Source organism: Triturus cristatus, chromosome 4_1 (assembly GCF_964204655.1).
Source record: "Triturus cristatus chromosome 4_1, aTriCri1.1, whole genome shotgun sequence".
In the NCBI taxonomy this organism is placed as follows: domain Eukaryota; kingdom Metazoa; phylum Chordata; class Amphibia; order Caudata; family Salamandridae; genus Triturus; species Triturus cristatus.
The window spans coordinates 1,198,457,080-1,198,475,482 of record NC_140585.1 but is presented as its reverse complement, the minus strand read 5'-3'; the positions used below and the strand labels follow the sequence as shown (position 1 = coordinate 1,198,475,482).

The 18,403-nt window shown below is 45.6% G+C and overlaps 1 protein-coding gene across 2 annotated transcripts in view; it reads left to right on the top strand.

Moving 5' to 3' along the window:
• Positions 1-18,403, top strand: part of BIN2 (bridging integrator 2) — a 210,956-nt gene that overhangs the window by 104,637 nt on the left and 87,916 nt on the right. For both annotated transcript variants that reach the window (XM_085654491.1, XM_085654492.1), the window contains one exon: positions 11,134-11,209. In XM_085654491.1, the coding sequence (XP_085510617.1) occupies positions 11,134-11,209 (76 nt within the window). The remainder of the gene's footprint in view (positions 1-11,133; positions 11,210-18,403) is intronic.

Sequence of the window (18,403 nt, the reverse complement as noted above, 5' to 3'; positions counted from 1 at the left end):
ATATCTTACATAATCTCTTGCCTTAATACGTATATTAAAGACACATACATATCATTTTGGAACATACATTTTTTTTGCGGGAGTCGCGCACCCAGCACGCCCCAGCACATATATGATGTCACGCGGGACCCGCAACCGTGCAAACATCTCGTACCGTAATACGCATGTGTCGCGAATGCGCGGGAGCAGGAGTCGCAGACTGGTCGCATACCAATCACGCATATCACGCGCAAGCCGTCGCACACCATACGCAGATCCTTCATGACTTTTCTAAAATGGCGGCTAGAATGCGCGCACCCACCGTGATGTGTACACTTTGAGTGCGCGACTCCGAAAAACATTGGATTTTTTTTTAAAGAAAATAATATAAATATATTAAAATAAAAAATGAAATGAAGAAAATTAATCAATAATCCTGGACTCCTCCCTCTCGATGACCAGACAAGTCAACGCCGTCCCATCTTCATGCTTCAACACCCTGCGCATGCTTCGAAAGATCTTCCGGTGGATCCCCACCGAGACCAGGAAGAAGATCACCCAGGCCCTCGTCACCAGTCGGCTGGACTACGGGAACGCCCTCTACGCCGGCACCGCCGCCAAACTCCAGAAGAAACTCCAACGGATCCAGAACGCCTCAGCACGACTCATCCTGGACATCCCCCGACACAGCCACATCTCCGGACACCTGAGAGACCTGCACTGGCTCCCCGTCAACAAAAGAATCACGTTCCGACTCCTCACCCACGCACACAAGGCCCTCCACGACCTGGGCCCCAAGTTCCTCAACAGCCGCCTGACCTTCCACAAGCCCACCCGCCAGCTCCGCTACGCCAGCCTCGCTCTCGCCACCGCCCCCCGCATCCGCAGAGCCACCGCCGGAGGAAGATCCTTCTCCTGCCTGGCAGCCAAGACATGGAACTCCCTCCCCATCCACCTCCGGACAACGCAAGACCATCTCGCCTTCAGGAAGCAACTCAAGACCTGGCTGTTCGAGCAGTAGCGTTCCCCCCCCCCCCCCCCCCCCCCCAGCGCCTTGAGACCCTCCGGGTGAGCAGTGCGCTATACAAATGCCTATGGTTGATTGATTGATTGATTGATGATGTCACATATTACATCATTCATGACATGGTCAGTGACATCACTGATGACATCTCAAATGACATCACTGATGACATCATCCACGTGACAATCAGATACACCTCATCATACACTAGTATAACCTTTCATCACGCACTGTAAAATACAGAGTGCCAGATTTAAAACCATTGACACACCAATAGAAGTTTCGAAACACCCACTCAGTGATTCCTAGATCTATACACACATCTAATCACTTACCTATAGATTCACGCATACATGCTGTCAATGATCAATAGAACACTATCAAATATACTTATACACCTATATCGACATTACACACCAGCACACATCCTAATTACTGATGATGTCATCCTACTCACTTATGCAAACAATGGATCGTACTTACTTTTACTTAGCTATACACATATAAAAACACCACTTCATCTACTCATATAGATAATAACTCATACTTAGTGTGTTATAAAAACACTATTACAAGTATACAGTTATCCATACAGTCACTCATACAATCACTGAGTCTTATGTATACTTATTTTTATACAACAACTGACACATACACTGGCTTTTATTTTTCTAGTTTGTTGGACATGTACCATTGAGACATATATTGGCTCATCACCACACCCATAAAGATATTCACTCACCCAAACAACTGTTATAACATGTAGTTTTAACTTCATATACCTACTGAATCAACTATTCACACATCTTTGGGCAGTCACACCCCCCCCCCACCGAACCACACACACATTCACTCTCCCATACAAATACTCAGTTATCTAATCGATAAATAATATAGACTTTCACGTAGCTAGTAACCAACTGACAAAGTGATACATATATTCACACAGTTTAGTCACTATCCAATATATTTAGTGAGACACTATAAATTAGTCAAGTAAACAGTCAATCACACTGCTACTAAATCCTCCATCCAGATATTTATATTTATATATCCACTCATTCTTCAATGCAAATTGCTATATATATATATATCTAATACATATATAAATAACGAACCAAACCACATTCACTGGATGATGTCATCAGTGATGTCATCAGTGATGTAATCTGAGATGTCATCAGTGATGTCACTGACCATGTCATGAATGATGTAATATGTGACATCATCAGCAGTGGGTTGCGGGCGCGCGAGATGTCGTTAGTACAACTAACTATATCGGAGGAATTTCAATGGTTTTGTTCGAGTGAAATGTCCAGCTAACTATAACATCCCTAAAACCTATTGTTTTTTCAGTGAATTTCTAAGGTTTTTTAAATGCCAATTCCTAACTATATCAGGCCTGAAACCTATGGTTTTTGTCAGTGAATTTCAAAGGTTTTTTAAATGCTAATTCCTAACTATATCAGGCCTGAAACCTATGGTTTTTTCAGTGAATTTCAAAGGTTTTGTAAAAGACAATTTTTAATGTATTAATTGTTATACTGATTTGTTTGATACTGATTTACTACATTTTTTAAACTATTTATTTTTAGATTATTTTTTTTAATTACATTATAATTACATTATATATTACAATACAAAATATACTTTCTCTGAATGAATTACTTTAGTTTAAATACTTTGCAAATAGGCAATAGATCTTTAAGTACAGTAGTTAAAGTTGTTGCAATGGGCAACACAATTTCAAACACAATGCAACATTGAGCTCAATGTGAATTTTTAGTCAAATGCAAATAGTTACTTTATGGATTACTTTTCTAACCACAGGACTGGATCCTAGATTCAGTCCTTGGACATCTCCTGTAAACAGTTGAGTAAAAGCGTTTTGGTTACAGTAGTGATTTTTAAGGAATATTATTGTATTTTAAAAGTTGACACTTAGACATTTTTTCACATAGAATCACCAATGTTATTCTATAAATTCACTTAGCAGGTAAGTAGTGTTATTGTTACTTTTTCTTACTCAGTGGTGGATCCTGGATCCAGCACTGGTGAATCTCCTGTAAACAGTTGAAAGAATGTGTTTAAGTCATACAGACGATTTTTAGGACTATTTTTAGTTTGTGAAAAGAGACACTTAGAAACTTTTCTGCTAAAAACCACACAATGGATTCCTATGGAAGGAAATACAAGTTACTGGAAAGTACGCTTATAATTACTTTCCAGGGTCAGTGCTGGGCTAAAAGATGCAGCCCTGTGTTCTCTCCTGATAACAGGTGAGTAAATGGGAATTTGTACTTCGTCTAATTTTAGAGGAATATTTGTACGTTTCAAAATTGGACACAAAAACTTTTCTGGTCAAAACCACACAATGGATTCCTATGGAAGGAAATACAAGTTACTGGTAAGTACGCTTAGAATTACTTTCCAGGGTCAGTGCTGGGCTAAAGGATGCAGCCCTGGGTTCTCTCCAGATAACAGGTGAGTAAATCGGAATTCGTAGTTCGGCTGATTTTAGAGGAATATTTGTATGTATCAAAATTGGACACTTAGAAACTTTTCTGGTGAAAACCACACAATGGATTCCTATGGAAGGAAATACAAGTTACTGGTAAGTACACTTAGAATTACTTTCCAGGGTCAGTGCTGGGCTAAAAGATGCAGCACTGGGACAAGATGGCAGGCGCAACTTAGCTTCACTCTGCCAGGGGACCTGTTATCTGGGCCCATCCGGACAGAGGAGCTGAGTGGGGATCCCCACCCCACGCTGCAGAGGACCAGAAGAATTGTGGGGAGCCGCCTTTTGAGTCAGTCAAGGAGAGAGGTGACAGCAGTGGCACCGATCGTGAGGGCGACAACTCGGGTCTGTACGGCCTACGATCCACCCAGTATCCCCTCTGGATGGACGGCGGTGGCTGCAGCCTGTCACAAGAGCTGGCTCGCTTCTGCTGCGAGAGATATGGGCAGGGAGCGCAGCACTGAAGGCATGAGCCACATTGGTGAACACTTAGAGCGCAGGGAGAGCTGTGCTACGGCCACACGGATGGGCCTGAAGGCCCAGACGGGGGCTGTGTGGAAATGTGACTCCCGCCCCATCTTGCATAGGCCTGGGAAGGAGGCATGGCATGGAGAGAGTCCCACAGAGCCAGGAGTAGGGGGAGTAGGTCAAGGTGCCGCTGACTGTGGAATCCCCGGAAGTAAGCTGCGGTGGCTGCTACCAACGGCACGCATGGACCTGCCCACAACCACTGCTGGAGTGGTCGGGGAGTGTGGTTCTACATGCCTGGGCCGTACTGATGGCCGTGGTTGGTTGTGCAAGAACCTGGCCACGCCACAGCAACACAGCACCCCTGGTGTAAACGATACTGCAAGTATGGAGTGAGGCTATGGAGAAAGGGCACCTATTGATGATGACAGGCCAATGCTTGTACCTGCAGCTGCAGACTAGGTGAGACTAAGGACCGGCATGAGATACCTTGGTTCCTCCGTGCCAAACCACAGGACACAGAAGCTGCCTCCTCTTGGAACCGCCCCTTCAGTAAGACTGCTCGTGCCCCTCCTAGACCAGGGATGACTTGTTCCCCCAGGTTCTGGGGCGAGATGGATCCTAGGGGGCCAACAACATCATCCTCCTACCAGAAGCATCAGACCATGCCTTGGGTAGCGGTGTACCCCAGCCCCCAACATCTGGACTTCTCGTCACTCTAGACCGTTCCGCACACCTGGCAGTTTGGGGGAAAGGAGGGCCATAGCATGCCGGCGACTGCGGCATATAATGGTGGGGAGAGGCCACTACCATTTTCCGATCATTACCTGCATCACAGAGGAGGAACGTATCCAGTGCATTGTACCGCTGGGGGCCAGTGGGGCGCACACCCTGGGCAACTGAACATAGGGTGTAGTGGAGGATGCAGAAAGCCGTCCCCAGACGACATGGCACCGACTAGCATAGCAGTAGAGACCTTGGACACTGCCAACACCAAGCTAACAAAATCCGCGGGGCCATCACGGACATCCCGCAGATTTGGGAGGCAGAGTGCATGCAGTGGCAGCCGAACTGAGTCTACAGCATTATGACCAACGCAAACTCACTGCAAGAGTAGTGCAAATGGAGACTGCCCTGAAATCACTAGAACCTACCATGACAGAACTTGAAGGAAAGGTCAAAGACATAGTTGCCAGAGTTCACATGCCAAAAAGCAGGGCGAAATATGCTGAGGGCAGATCGTGGCCCAATAACTTGTGCATTGTTTGCTTCCCGAAGGTACGTAGGGAGTGGATCCCATCGCCTTCACCAGAACTTGGCTATCCACTGTAGCAGCACATATGCGGCGGTCTTCCTTTTTTTTTAGTGAAGCAGCGCCACCTGGTACACCGCCATGACCGGGTGTTGCCAAAATAATGAACTTTAGGGACAAGGAAACCATCCTCCAAGTAGCTCTGAGCATGAAACCCATTAAAGCCTGCCTACTTCTGTTCCCGGATTACACCCTGACGGTCCAGCGCCGCAGAGCCTTGTTTCTGGGAGTAAAAAAGAAGCGGAGGTCCGCTGGCCTCACCCACTTCTTGTCATTACCGGCAAAATTTAAAATCATAACGAACCAGACGGCTTATTTCTTCACAGAGCCTGCGGATGCCTGGAACTGGCTGGAACAATGATGCTATGAACCCGGGACTCTGGACTGCACCACCATTTGACCACCATTGGGTGGTCATTGCGTCAATAGGGAAGTGACAGACAGACAACAGGGGTGCAAACCCCTGCCCAAGCAAAAGACAAGCAGATGGAGGAGCTCACAGCCATGACCAAAACGTGGGATCAGAGGAGGATCCGCAACGACACTGATGATGCACACTTGGAGGCAGGGCAAGTTCATCGGATATCAGCGCAGTCTTGGCCCACCTTCCAGTGGTCACACCACAAACGGCGCCAGACCTGGATGGTCCAACGATCCTGATTTCCATGGTGTCAATCTGGGTGAAATGAAACCCCCCCCCCACCACAGCATGTAGCCACCAACTGCCTGACCATCTTTGCAGACAGACCACCCCCCTTGTTCACATGGAAACCTTTTGGAAATCGAGGTTCAATGCCTCGGGCTCCAACATGTGAAATTGTATGCTACCTATTTGGGCAGCAAGATGTTACTCTGCCACTCTAGGGTTGGGAGTTGAGAGTTATGTTTACCATTATTGCCGAGCCATAAAACATACACACCTGCTGCTACACACGTAGATAGGCCCATAAGTGGAGTCCCCAGAGGTCACCGCCTAGCCCCCACCTCTTACCTTGCAGACAATGGTTTATCACCACCAGATAGCTAAACTCTTGCTACTAACATGGACTGTCTGAGCTGGGCACGGCAAAAAAACACCACACAGTACATCAACATGTCAGAAGGAGAGGCACCCACATTGTGTTCCTCCAAGAAATACATTCCGCTAAAGGAGAGGACCTTCAACTACAAAAACTTTTGGAGAGGCCAATGCTAAAGCAATACTTACTCGTGCTACACCAGGGAAAAACTCATATGGATCCAATCTTGCATGCTCTTCAAGAGTACGAAAGTTGAAACAGACCGTGAGGGGTGATACATGTTTGTGGGGGGACACTTTCATGATAAGAAAGTACTGTTGGGTAGCATCTATGCCCTGAATGTAGTACAATGACAGTTCCTGGTGCACTTCACATCACAGTTGACCAGATGGTCCAATCAACCCAGGATCTTTGGAGAGGACTTTAAGTGTGTATTAGACCCCCAGCTTGACCGCTTACAACCCCACCCCCATCCAATTCTCCCACAGTGGGCGCAGCATCCTACCTGTCCCAATGGCTCAAACATTAGTTCTCAGCAGACAACTGGAAAACAATACACCCAGACACTAGGGATTACTCCTACTATTCACCAACACACTACTTACATGTGCGCCTAGATTGCTTCCTATGTTACAGCACAACACAAAGGAATGTCATAGTGGCTGTATACTTGGGGAAGACCCCATCAGACCATAACCTGCTCATCCTACAAGTCACCTGGGGAGAACCGCTTCCACCAGTACCAACCTGGCACTTACAGCCTGCATCACTAGAAGGCCTGGCATACCAAGTATCAACTAGAACTGCCCTGAACAACTATATCACCGACAACTGGGGATCAGCCACCACACATGTGGTGTGGGAGGCCCTAAAATGGACAACCGAGGACATTGTATCCATAGCATTGTGGGATTGCGAGACACTCTTCATCGCGAGCTAACACAGGTTAAAACTGCCCTTGGAGCCCTTGAGCGGACTGCACGGGAGGACGTTGCTGCGAGGGCCGAGCTAATTGAGGAGAGGAATCGCCACACCGACTGCTGGAGTCACTGTGATGCATAGATTATGGCGCATACGAGGGCAGGATGCATGCAGAAGGTGATAAGCTCAGCCTCCTCTTAACATGGCTGCTGAGGAGTGGTATCAACGTTGAGCCAGTGACTGCCATTCATGTTTCTCCAACCACAGTGGTCACAACTAGGGATGTGCAGAACTCGCGGAATTTCAATCCATGGAATTCCTTGGAGTTACATAAAAGCTCTTCGAGATTTCGTGGAGTTTTGCAAGGGGGCGGATAACAGCACGTTGTGCTGATTTTATAGTGCTGGGGGCTTGTTCTGGGCTGTAAACTCAGTTCGAACTGCACAACGCAGTGCACCAGATGGCACTGCTTCGTTCTGCCGCTCAAGTAGATTTTCTACTTGAGCAGCAGCTTTCTCAACGAGAACGGTCATAATCTGCTGTGCTGAGAAGTCTCTCCAAAAGGCGATGGGAAGCCATGCACAAGAAAAAACTCTGCCAAGCAGCAGTTGGTGGAGTTTTGCTCGATCTCCATGTTCCACTTTGAACTTCGCCGGCAGAGCAGAATTTTTCACCCACCCATAGTCACAACCCAGGCCAAAATCCACAAAGCCTTCAGTGAACATTATCGCACACTCTATAACCCGCTCCCTGTTGATTGATAGGCCCAGATTCCTGAGTTCTTACACTTGGTCCCATTGCCAGCTTTGTTGCTGGAACTCAGAGAAGATCTCAAAGGCCCCCCTTACAGAACAAGAATGTCATAGAGTCATTTGTGATTCCCCCACGTGTAAAACTCCAGGACTAGACAATCTGCCCATTGAGTCCTATTAGACGTATGAGGCAGCATTGATCTCTAAATTTCTAAAGCTATATACAACGGGCCTTACCACTGGGCAATTGCCTCCAACCATTCAGGAGGCGCTACTGGTTTCACTTCCAAAGTCAGGCCGCAACCCACTTGAGGTTGCCTCCTGCAGACCGTTATCCATGTCAGACTGTGACTACAAGTTCCTCAGTTTAGCCATAGCGATGCGGTTTTAGAACATATGCCAACCCTGGTCCACCTGGGTTAAAAGAGATTCATACAAACTAGATTCATGACACTTTAGATATGAAGGCTATACAGATTGTTGGAAGAAACCCCACAACAGCCCCACAACGCTGGCAAATTGCGGCATGTGTTCTCCTAGACCATGAAAAAGCCTTTAATACCCTAGACTGGGAGTACATGTTCGTAACATTAGTCATGATGGGCATAACAGGCAGGTTGCAGAAAATTATAAAGTTCCTCTATATGGAGCACATGACGAGGGTGAAAATTGGACAAAAGTTATAGGCCCCCTACTCAGTTGGCAGGGGCACATGGCAAGGATGTTCCCTTTCCCTTCTACTCTTTGCCCTGACAATGAGAAACTTGCCCAGAGACTCAGGCAGGCCAGACAGATGTGGGGCATTCCTGTTGGAGACAACCCACGGTATCTCCCTATATGGTGATGATGTCCTAATTTACGTTAAAGATAGCCAAGAAGGTATTGCTCAGATAACATATCTTGGGTGCCTATAAACTTGCCTTGGGGCTGGAGATCAACTGGGACAAGACCTGCCTGTTCCCACTTCACCTAGATTGCCCACCGCTATATGTTGCAGTAGGCTCCCACTCCATTTGCTGGAAGTCCTATACCTTTTGATATTTGAGCATTAACATCTACCAATTGACCCAAGACCTGATAGACAGTAACCTCATGAAGGTGATTGCCTCCTTCCAACCCCAAATCACTTTCTGGTGCTCCCTCCCACAAACAGTGAAAGGCCTATTATTCATCTCCAAAATGGTGATGGGCCTGCATCTCCTGTATTACTTCACCAGTTTACCAGTACACATTCCCCACAGCATATTTAGATCACTGAACACAATGCTAGGGGGACTTCTCTGGAACAAAGGCAGGTGCAGCGTGGCCTCCCAAAAGAGAGAGGGGGGCTAGGTGACCTGCACTTTAAGCATTATTATCTAGCAGCACAGCTGCAGTGGCCTGCCTGTTGACTGGCAGGAAGATATCAAGTGGAAATAGGACTGGCACCCGAGAGGAGAGCGATTCAACTAGTGCAAGACCTATTTCTCCCGAATGCAACACTATACCTCCTTCCCGCAAGTGGCCCACGGGAGTAACAGACTAGCACTGCGGATCATAATGAAGATGCCACAGTACACCCCGGGGTTCCCCCTACGGTCCATAAGAGTGCTTTGAGAACAAATCAGACGAGAAGGGATGGAACGTTGGGGACTGGCAGGAGTGGAAATGCTAGGGGACCTGTTCCAAGGCAGTGTACTCGTCCCCTTTGACCAGTTGATAGATCAACAGTACTCCCGGTGGGCCAATTCCTAGCGTATAGAAAGCTGGTGATAGAAATTGAGAAGCTATGGGTATAGTAGACACAAAATAGGACCCACAACCGCTGATGCATATGCTACACTTAATGGACACAGGCCTCTGGCTGGTCACTTGGCTCACCAATGCCCTCTCACATACATATCATCCAGGATCCATTAGCACTGCTCAGATGAGCTTGGGAGGATGATATAGCTCGCAATGTTAACCCAGACGTTATAGGACAGAACAGTGTTACACCCTTGGAGGGTATCCCACAACACCCCCTTCTAATACATACAACGTAACATCTTACATAGGGCATACCTCACCCCTGCTAGACTTAATAGGATCTACCTTGATGCATCCTCTGAATGCCCGCACTGTAGCACTATTGGAGCGGACATAATTCACATGTTCTTAGATTGCTTGGTAGCCTGCACATGTTGGACAGAGGTCACAGACATGTCAATAGAATCACAGGATGCACAGACTGCAACTGCGTCGCCGGCACCTTGCTGGGGCTTTATAACCGCTGCGGGCCTGCTTTTTAGGACTAGTGCTGCTGCTGGCGCAGAGGCAGGTTGCGATGCACTGGCAGGCGTAGATGCGCCTGGGCATGGCAAGCTGAGAGGTGACAGTAACTAAGTGGAACAGAGGCCATCCAGGATGCATGCACGTCTGTAACTGAGAGAACGTATTGTACCAGATTGGTATTGATATTGTAACATCTGCATAGAATGCCATGCCCACTTAACCGTACAACATAAAATCTCAATAAGGATAGCTAAAGAATAATATTGGACACTCCTCTATTTATTTTCATTTACTTGTCACACTAAATATAGTTATAAAGGTACAGAGGAGAGTATCTCACCAGTGTCAATTGTAATGCCTTATTTGTACATGAGGAAGTAGTCTGCTAACTTTCCCTCTCCTTGACACCATCAGGGTCGTCACGTGCTTTGCTATTTACAGTGCTCACCCGCACCACTGCACACAGGGACCAACACGGCAGTAGTATGCAACAGTCCTATGACATGCCCTTGAGACAATATAAACAACTCCATTACACTGCTTTTTAAAGCTGGCCTGAGATGTGAAAATACTGTCATCACAGGCTGTCAGTAAAAGCCGTAGCAATGTACTGCAAAATTGGTAGGCTCTAAAACCTCTACAAAGTGGTAGCCAACCTCCAAAATTGGTAAGGTTGGTAAGTATGATTCTAGATAATACCAAATCACATTTCTTACCTTCATCTTAGTGACAAAGAAGCGCACCCAATCACCAAATCAAGTTGTCATAAGAGCTGAAAATTTAAATTTGGGAATGGGTTCTATTGACGATTCATGGTTAATGTGTTCCTTGTTTTCTTACTGTATTCTTTTTCATCTGACTCTCATTTATGTTTCTCTTTCCAGTCGAATTGGATGCTATGTAACTATCTTTCAGAATATATCAAATTTAAGGGATGTCTTCTTTAAAGAAATGAGTCAGGTGAGATCACTTTATTAATATACAAATCTTTGCAAGTAATGTGAACTCAACAAAGAGGGAAAGGCAAGGCATAAGGTCACCACCAAACTAATGACCTCAACAAAGAGGGAGATGCAAGGCATAAGATCACCATCAAACTAATGAGCTCAACAAAGAGGGAGATGCAAGGCATAAGATCACCATCAAACTAATGAGCTCAACAAAGCGGGAAAGGCAAGGCATAAGATCACCATCAAACTAATGAGCTCAACAAAGAGGGAGATGCAAGGCATCAGATCAACATCAAACTAATGAGCTCAACAAGAGGGAAATGCAAGGCATAAGATCACCATCAAACTATTGAACTTAACAAAGAGGGAAATGCAAGGCATAAGATCACCATCAAAATAATCAAAGTCTTAACCACTGTGTTGTCTTCAAAGAGAAAAGGCTAAGAGGCAACGTTAAGACAGTTGGCGCCTCAATTTATTTATGTTAAGTGTATATAAATCTCACATTGTCACAAGGTGGGCTCAGTGCGCTCATACACCAATAAAGGGAAGAGCATTCAGAGGCATTTAAGAAAATCATAACATCACTGACGATTTCAGAGACATATCCGATTTTTAAGATATCCACATAAGAAAAATTTACATGCAGGTGCTCTAAATGGAAACCATGCATGGTCATTGGTTATCCTGAACACCTCATATAGCTTTGGCCATCATGGACCAACATTACAAACCCCTTTAATAAAGAATGTTGGTTTTGGGATTCTTCAAACACTTGTTAGAAGAGGTATGTTTTCAGGCTTTTGCAATTTGTTTCAAAGGCTGCAGTGAAATTGAAGACCAAACAGAGGACGTTTCACAGGGTTAGGCATTAAAAGTGCATAAATAACGATCACTTGTTTTTATTTAGCACTTCATACAATACACCACTGTAAACAACGGGCATTGCAAATATCCAGTTTAATGGTACTCACTTCACCAACCTAGGGGGAAGAATGGAAGTCATTACCACACATGTATGCAGCAAGCCTTTGCATCACTGATTCATACTGAGCAGAGTGTCACACAGACTGGAGTGAGTCATAGCTTGTTTTGGGAGACGATTTGTAGGCATCTACACCGGTACTAATGTATCACAAGATTCACAATTTTGTGAGGTGCACAGCAATCGTCCATGCACGCCATTGCAGGGGTGATTGTCTCCATTTTCTACTTTCAGGCCCGGGAAGAGAGAGGTGTTCACTCATGTCCTTGTTGGCTGTGGATGGGAGGCCATTGTAAAAAGTACAGTTGTCCACTCAAGAGTTTCCACTTGCAAGTACTACCAAGGTTATCCAGTATGGCATCTTTAGCAATGCTAGGAAGTCACGGAGCTCACTGAGGTGGAACAAAGCCTTCCAGGCCACATTGTTAATTTTTGGGATGAACAGCATCTCTTTGTCAAAGATGACCCATAAAGTTTACATTTTCCACGACTAAATTGGTGAGATCTCCAAGGAATAGGGTCAGTCGAATTTTACAGAGGTGAGATCACCTAGCCATAAGAGCAGTGCCTATGTCATTAAACTATGAGGCATAGACATTTATTCTTCATCCAGTTTTCAACATCGCTGAGTTACCCCATGACACGGAAAGGTATCCCAGGCCCTCCAAATGCACACATTTTACATTCATGCACCTTTGTGTTACAGTCTACGGTTGGCTTCACACCGTTTGGCTATCCAACTTCTTTAATTATCAACACAGTTTTAGCATGAGTGCTTCAAAAGGGAAGGTATTATCATTTACTGAGTACAGGCACGTCTCCAATTTGAAAGGGAGAGTACCAGCACTTCTCAGCAGGTGCAGAATATTTTAAATGAAAGAGTACCACCACTACTCAGTAGTAAACCTTACTCTGAGATAGTGAGTATCTGCACTTCTACATTTCCATTTAAAGCACCGCCTCTCCTGCTTCTTTACTTATTCCTCCAACCCCAGTGATCTGTTTCTTCCATTTCAATGCATTGTCACCCAGCCTGCTAAGCAATAACTTCCTCCTCTAGTCCTGCATGATTTAACTTACCATTAACTATTTCCCACCTCACAGACTTACCATCTGCTATGAAGAGGAGCTCTTTATTTTGAACTTTGAACACTGTTTATTTACCCCTGCAATTTCCCACTTCTCTGTTATGAATTGTCTTTTCCATTTGCTATGCTCCATTTTCTTGTCAGTTCTGTTTACCGGGGCCCTGTTCGTTCAACAAATTCAACATTTTGAGCATATCTCTTTAGTTTGACCAAATGTGAGACTTTCTGACAACATGGTAAGTGAGTCTAAAATCTCCATCCCATTCTGATTCCAGCCCCATAGATTATTAACCCCTTCTATGCCCATGACAAGATAGTCTCGTCATGGAGAGCGGTTGCTCTGTGCCCATGACGAGACTATCTCGTCATGGACCCCGCCCGGTAATGAAAGGCCCGGCACAGGAGGGGGAAAGGGCGGGGCACTCAAGGGGTTAAAGCATTATAACCTAAATGCTACAACTGAGTAACATAATATGGACTTTAATAAAAACAATCCACAACTTGCTATCGTCTTCCTTCAATTTCATGTTAAATGTTTTGCAACTCCCTTTGTATTCTTTATATTTTCGTTTCAGTCCTGTGTTTGCAAATCGAAGACCTCGTCATTGTTTTCCTCCTTTCTCTTCCTTGTTTTCTCTTGTGACCCTATGCTGTGTATTTTCACCTTCCCCCACACAGTACAGCCTGCTAATGTTTATCCCACAGGTCACCCACGCTGTTGCTGTCCAACATAGTCAAGGAGGACCATATCCAGACCAGATCTTCAGGACATCTCCTTAAGACAAATGTATAAGTTATGAATCTAAATTTAATTCAATTACATATTCAGTCGTTACACTTAAATTATCTACATCGGTAGTTCAAACCCTGCCTCCGGGATATTTAATTCTGAGACAGGATCGTGAATTAAGTAGAGGCGGCGGTCTAGCTATCATCTATAAAGATAATTTAAAATTTCAAATCACAGCCAGTTTGATCCCTGATTGTGACAGCTGTTTTTTTTGTTCACGGCTTTTCCCCGATATGTACCTTTTCTGGTGTTCTTATTTATCGGCCGCCAGGATCTATTGGCCACTTTAGTAGGGAACTCCCAGATATCATAGCCAAATCAGTGAGCTCCACCTCTAATTTTTCCGTTTTATGTGACTTAAACATCCATTTTGATCTGGCATCCTCCCCTGATGCCGCGGCTGTAACTGATAACCTGGATGCACTGGCCTTGAAGCAAAAAGTCAATAAGACAAGGAAGTTGCTCCACCTATCTAAATTATATAAACGCTAGTAAGTCGTTATATCAAAAAGTCACTCAGGCTGGACCAAATATGGAACAAAAGAAAAATTTTACAAATCAGTTATTATGACAACATTTATTTATGTCTTGTTAATATTCATAACACAATTGTTCAGTGTCAAAATTCGTGATTATTGTATAATAAAATATGTACAACATCAATAGTAGCCCCCACAAAATAACAATTTAAATGGACAGCCTGACATACCTCATTCATACAAATCAAGCATTCAAAATCCCATTCACAGCCTAATTCTATACTACACACTTATCACCAAAACATTCGATCTGTATTAATGAAAATGTTTCGACCAAGGGTTGATACATATAATTTAGATCTGTTCGAGGGACAGGAAAACAAGAAAACACGCCGACGCGCGTTTCGGTGCTGTCACCCCTTCTCTGGGGTGTCACCTTCTTCAGGGCATAAAACACATATGTTTCAGGGGTCCAAGGGGCCTGTAGAATGATAAAAAAAGATATACGAACATACATATTGTTTGTTTGTTAAAACTTAACAGGAAGATCTGTTACAAATACATAAGTGGCAGTGATACTCATTGATCGCCTAACGACACATAAATGGTGTAGCCTGAGGACAACAGTGTAAGACGTGGGGTCTCCAAGCCTTAAGGGGGTAACGTGACACGAGCGGCTGGGCACCCAAAGGCCTATGTGTTAAGCGACCATACAACACACACATTCTCTGAAGCAGTAAACGCACACAATAAGGGACGCCACACAGTAAGGTGAATGCAAATTAATCAGATTTATCTAATCAAAGGAGCACGCACAGTTTCTTAGAAGGCAATGTATCTCAACTTATACGCATTAACATTTGCATTACCGCATCTCATTACGGTTACCTCAGCAATCCCTGCAGCATGAGCTTCACCAGTGCTGCGGGCCGGGGCCTGCATACACGGCGCTACGGGTGTCTACAAAGAAACAAATGCACATGAGCATAACGTGGTAATACAGCTCTTCTCGTATACTTTGAACCTTAGGCACCACTGAGCATAACTTGAGGTTGAAGCGCTACTCGTTTACATCAAGGGCTAGGCACTCCTGGGCATAACGTAAGGAGAACGCGCTGCACGTCTGCCTAACACATGGAGCACTTCCAAGCATACCCTGAGGATAAAGCGTTGCTGGTACACAGAGCGTATTGCACTTATGAACACCCCTTGAAGATAAAGCGCCGCTCATACACGGAGCGCACCACACTTAAGAACTCAACTTGAAAAGGGAGCGCTACTCGTACATAGGGCGCCTTGCGCACTCGTGAACACAAACTGAGGGTAAGCGCTACTTGGATATAGCACGCATTGAGCACTCGAGAACACAAACTGAGGATCGGCGCTACTTGGACATAGCACGCATTGAGCACTCGAGAACACAAACTGAGGATCGGCGCTACTTGGACATAGCACGCATTGAGCACAGGTGAACACACTCGGAGCATTGAGCACTCGTGAACACAACCTGAGGATAAGCGCTACTTAGACATAGAACGTATTGAGCACAGGTGAACACACTCGGAGCATTGAGCACTTGTGAGTCAAGCGGACGGCAGTCCCCAGGCAAGGGTAATCCCACGGAGGGGGAATTCAAAGTCCGGAGGGACGGAGGGAAATCCCACGGAGGGGGGAAAGTCACAGTCTCTGCATGCGGTGTCGCTCCCACTCGGCAGGGGGCGCACCGGGGCCTTCCCAAGTCTCCCGGGGAGCAGGGGGGGCGAGTCCCAGGCCTTCACATGGCCGCGCTACCTCCCAGCCCCCGGGGGTTACCTCTGTCTCGTCGCTCGGCTCCGCTCCGGGCCCTTCGTTAGATGCGCGCAACGGCGCGGGACACGTCACGGACACTCGCTCCTCCTCCTAACGCTGCGACGGCAGCGACGGGGCCCCGGGCTTCTCCGCGGGCCCCGACTCGACGTGGACACGTCCCTGAGGCCTACGGGCCGCGGCAGTGATCGCGCTGCTGGTCCTAGCACCAGGGGGGTCACAAATTAAGCGGGAGCTCAGCCAGCTCCGCGCTCGACGGTAGATCAATGCGGGGGATCCCAGGCCAGGTTGGGAAGCGCGAGGAACACAGCACTAGTACCTGGTTGATCCCCAGCAGTCAGGCAATCAGTCTTCGCAGGAAAGTTCAGTATTCAGCTTGGTGTCATGAAATTCCAGCACTCAGCTTTTGTCATGAGGTTTCAGGATTCAGTTCTTGTCATGAAGTTTCAGGATTCAGTTCTTGTCATGAAGTTTCAGGATTCAGTTCTTGCGGCGCAGGTGATACTGGCGCCCTTGGGGTTCTGTTCCTGGGGGGTAGGGGATGAGTTGGCGACTAGGTCCTTCCTAGTCAGGCTGGGCAGAGGTTCCCTGGGTCCTCCTACTGCTGGGCAAGATCAGTGGGTTTCACAGGATCCCTCACTCACTTAAGAGGCAGCACCTAAGCCCTGTCACTCTCAGAGGCATAAGTCCCTGGCTAGGCCCTACCGCCTAAAACTCCTGCATGGATTCTCCAGCTCTGCTTCACCCCAACTGGCCAACTAACTAGAAAAAGTTCCCTCCCTCACTTAAGTAGCCCTAGGTCAGGTGACCTCTAGCCAAGGCGGCAAAAGTAAAAACCACACCTCCCTTCTAGAAGGTTCCAGCACATTCCAGGAGCTTCCCCATTCTACCTATGGGACAAAAAAGGCGGGCTGGTGTCGCAACATTGTTGTGGGGTACCAGCCAGCTCCTGGCAGCTAGGGTGCTACTAATAATGACCACTCTGCAGTAGCAGGGGTCTGTGGCAGCCATCTTGGGAGAAGGGAGCACCTGCACCTTAACACTGATTGGCAATGAAAAGGCGCCCGGAGACCTAGTCCAACATAAAAATGAGGGTGGAAAAAATGAGGCACGATCAAAAATAGATGGGGAGACCACCCTAGGGCTGACAGGTCTAACAAACAGGATTCAATGTAAGATGAATAGCCCAAAGGTTAATAAAAACTGCACATAATCAAATGACTTGACACAAAACAACTTTTTTTTTAAAGAAAGCGATGAGATGAAACAGCAACAAAAGCAAAAGAAGAACTGATTTATAAACACAATATGACAAAAACAACAGGGAATCAGGAAATAAATCTGAAAAGACAAAAAAAAAAAAGGGAAAGATTTTTTGGAAATATAAAAAGAAACGAGTGAAGAAAAATCGAGCAAAAAGAACAACAGTGTAGAAATTAATCAGAAGATAGTTTGAAAATGAAAAGAGTCAGGACAACATAAAAAAGGAAAGGGTAGTGATATAAAAAGTCTAGTTGGGGATTCAAAGGACGACTCCTTTTATTAGCTCTACAAGAAAGGAGTGGACATATTAAAAAAGGGTTTTTGCATTATCAAAGACTCACCTAGATGTGTAAGAATCCTTGAAGCGATGAAAATGTACCAGATAGAAATTTTGAGTGATGAATCCAATATATCTATAGAGTAAATATAATACAGAAAAAATATCACAAGGCTCGAAGTGAAACAAAGATGATGATATGCCAATCGAGGGTAACTAACATTGAATAACGACCCAAACTTGCCTGAAAATTAGATGAAATAAGGAGCAAGGCTGAAGTTAGCAGGAATTCGTGAAAACACGCTGAATATGGAAAGAATTTCACACAGTGCGTGTGTTTGCTCTAGAATGTCGTCTATCTAAAAGTAAGCAAAGAAAACGAAAAAAACCAAAAAAAAGGGTGACATTCCGTTGTATCAAATGCAGGATACGAGGGCTATTATTTTCCAAAAGAATTAGGAAACCTAAGTTGGTCATAAAGGATAACAGGGTCAGAAAAGACCATCCTTGTAGATC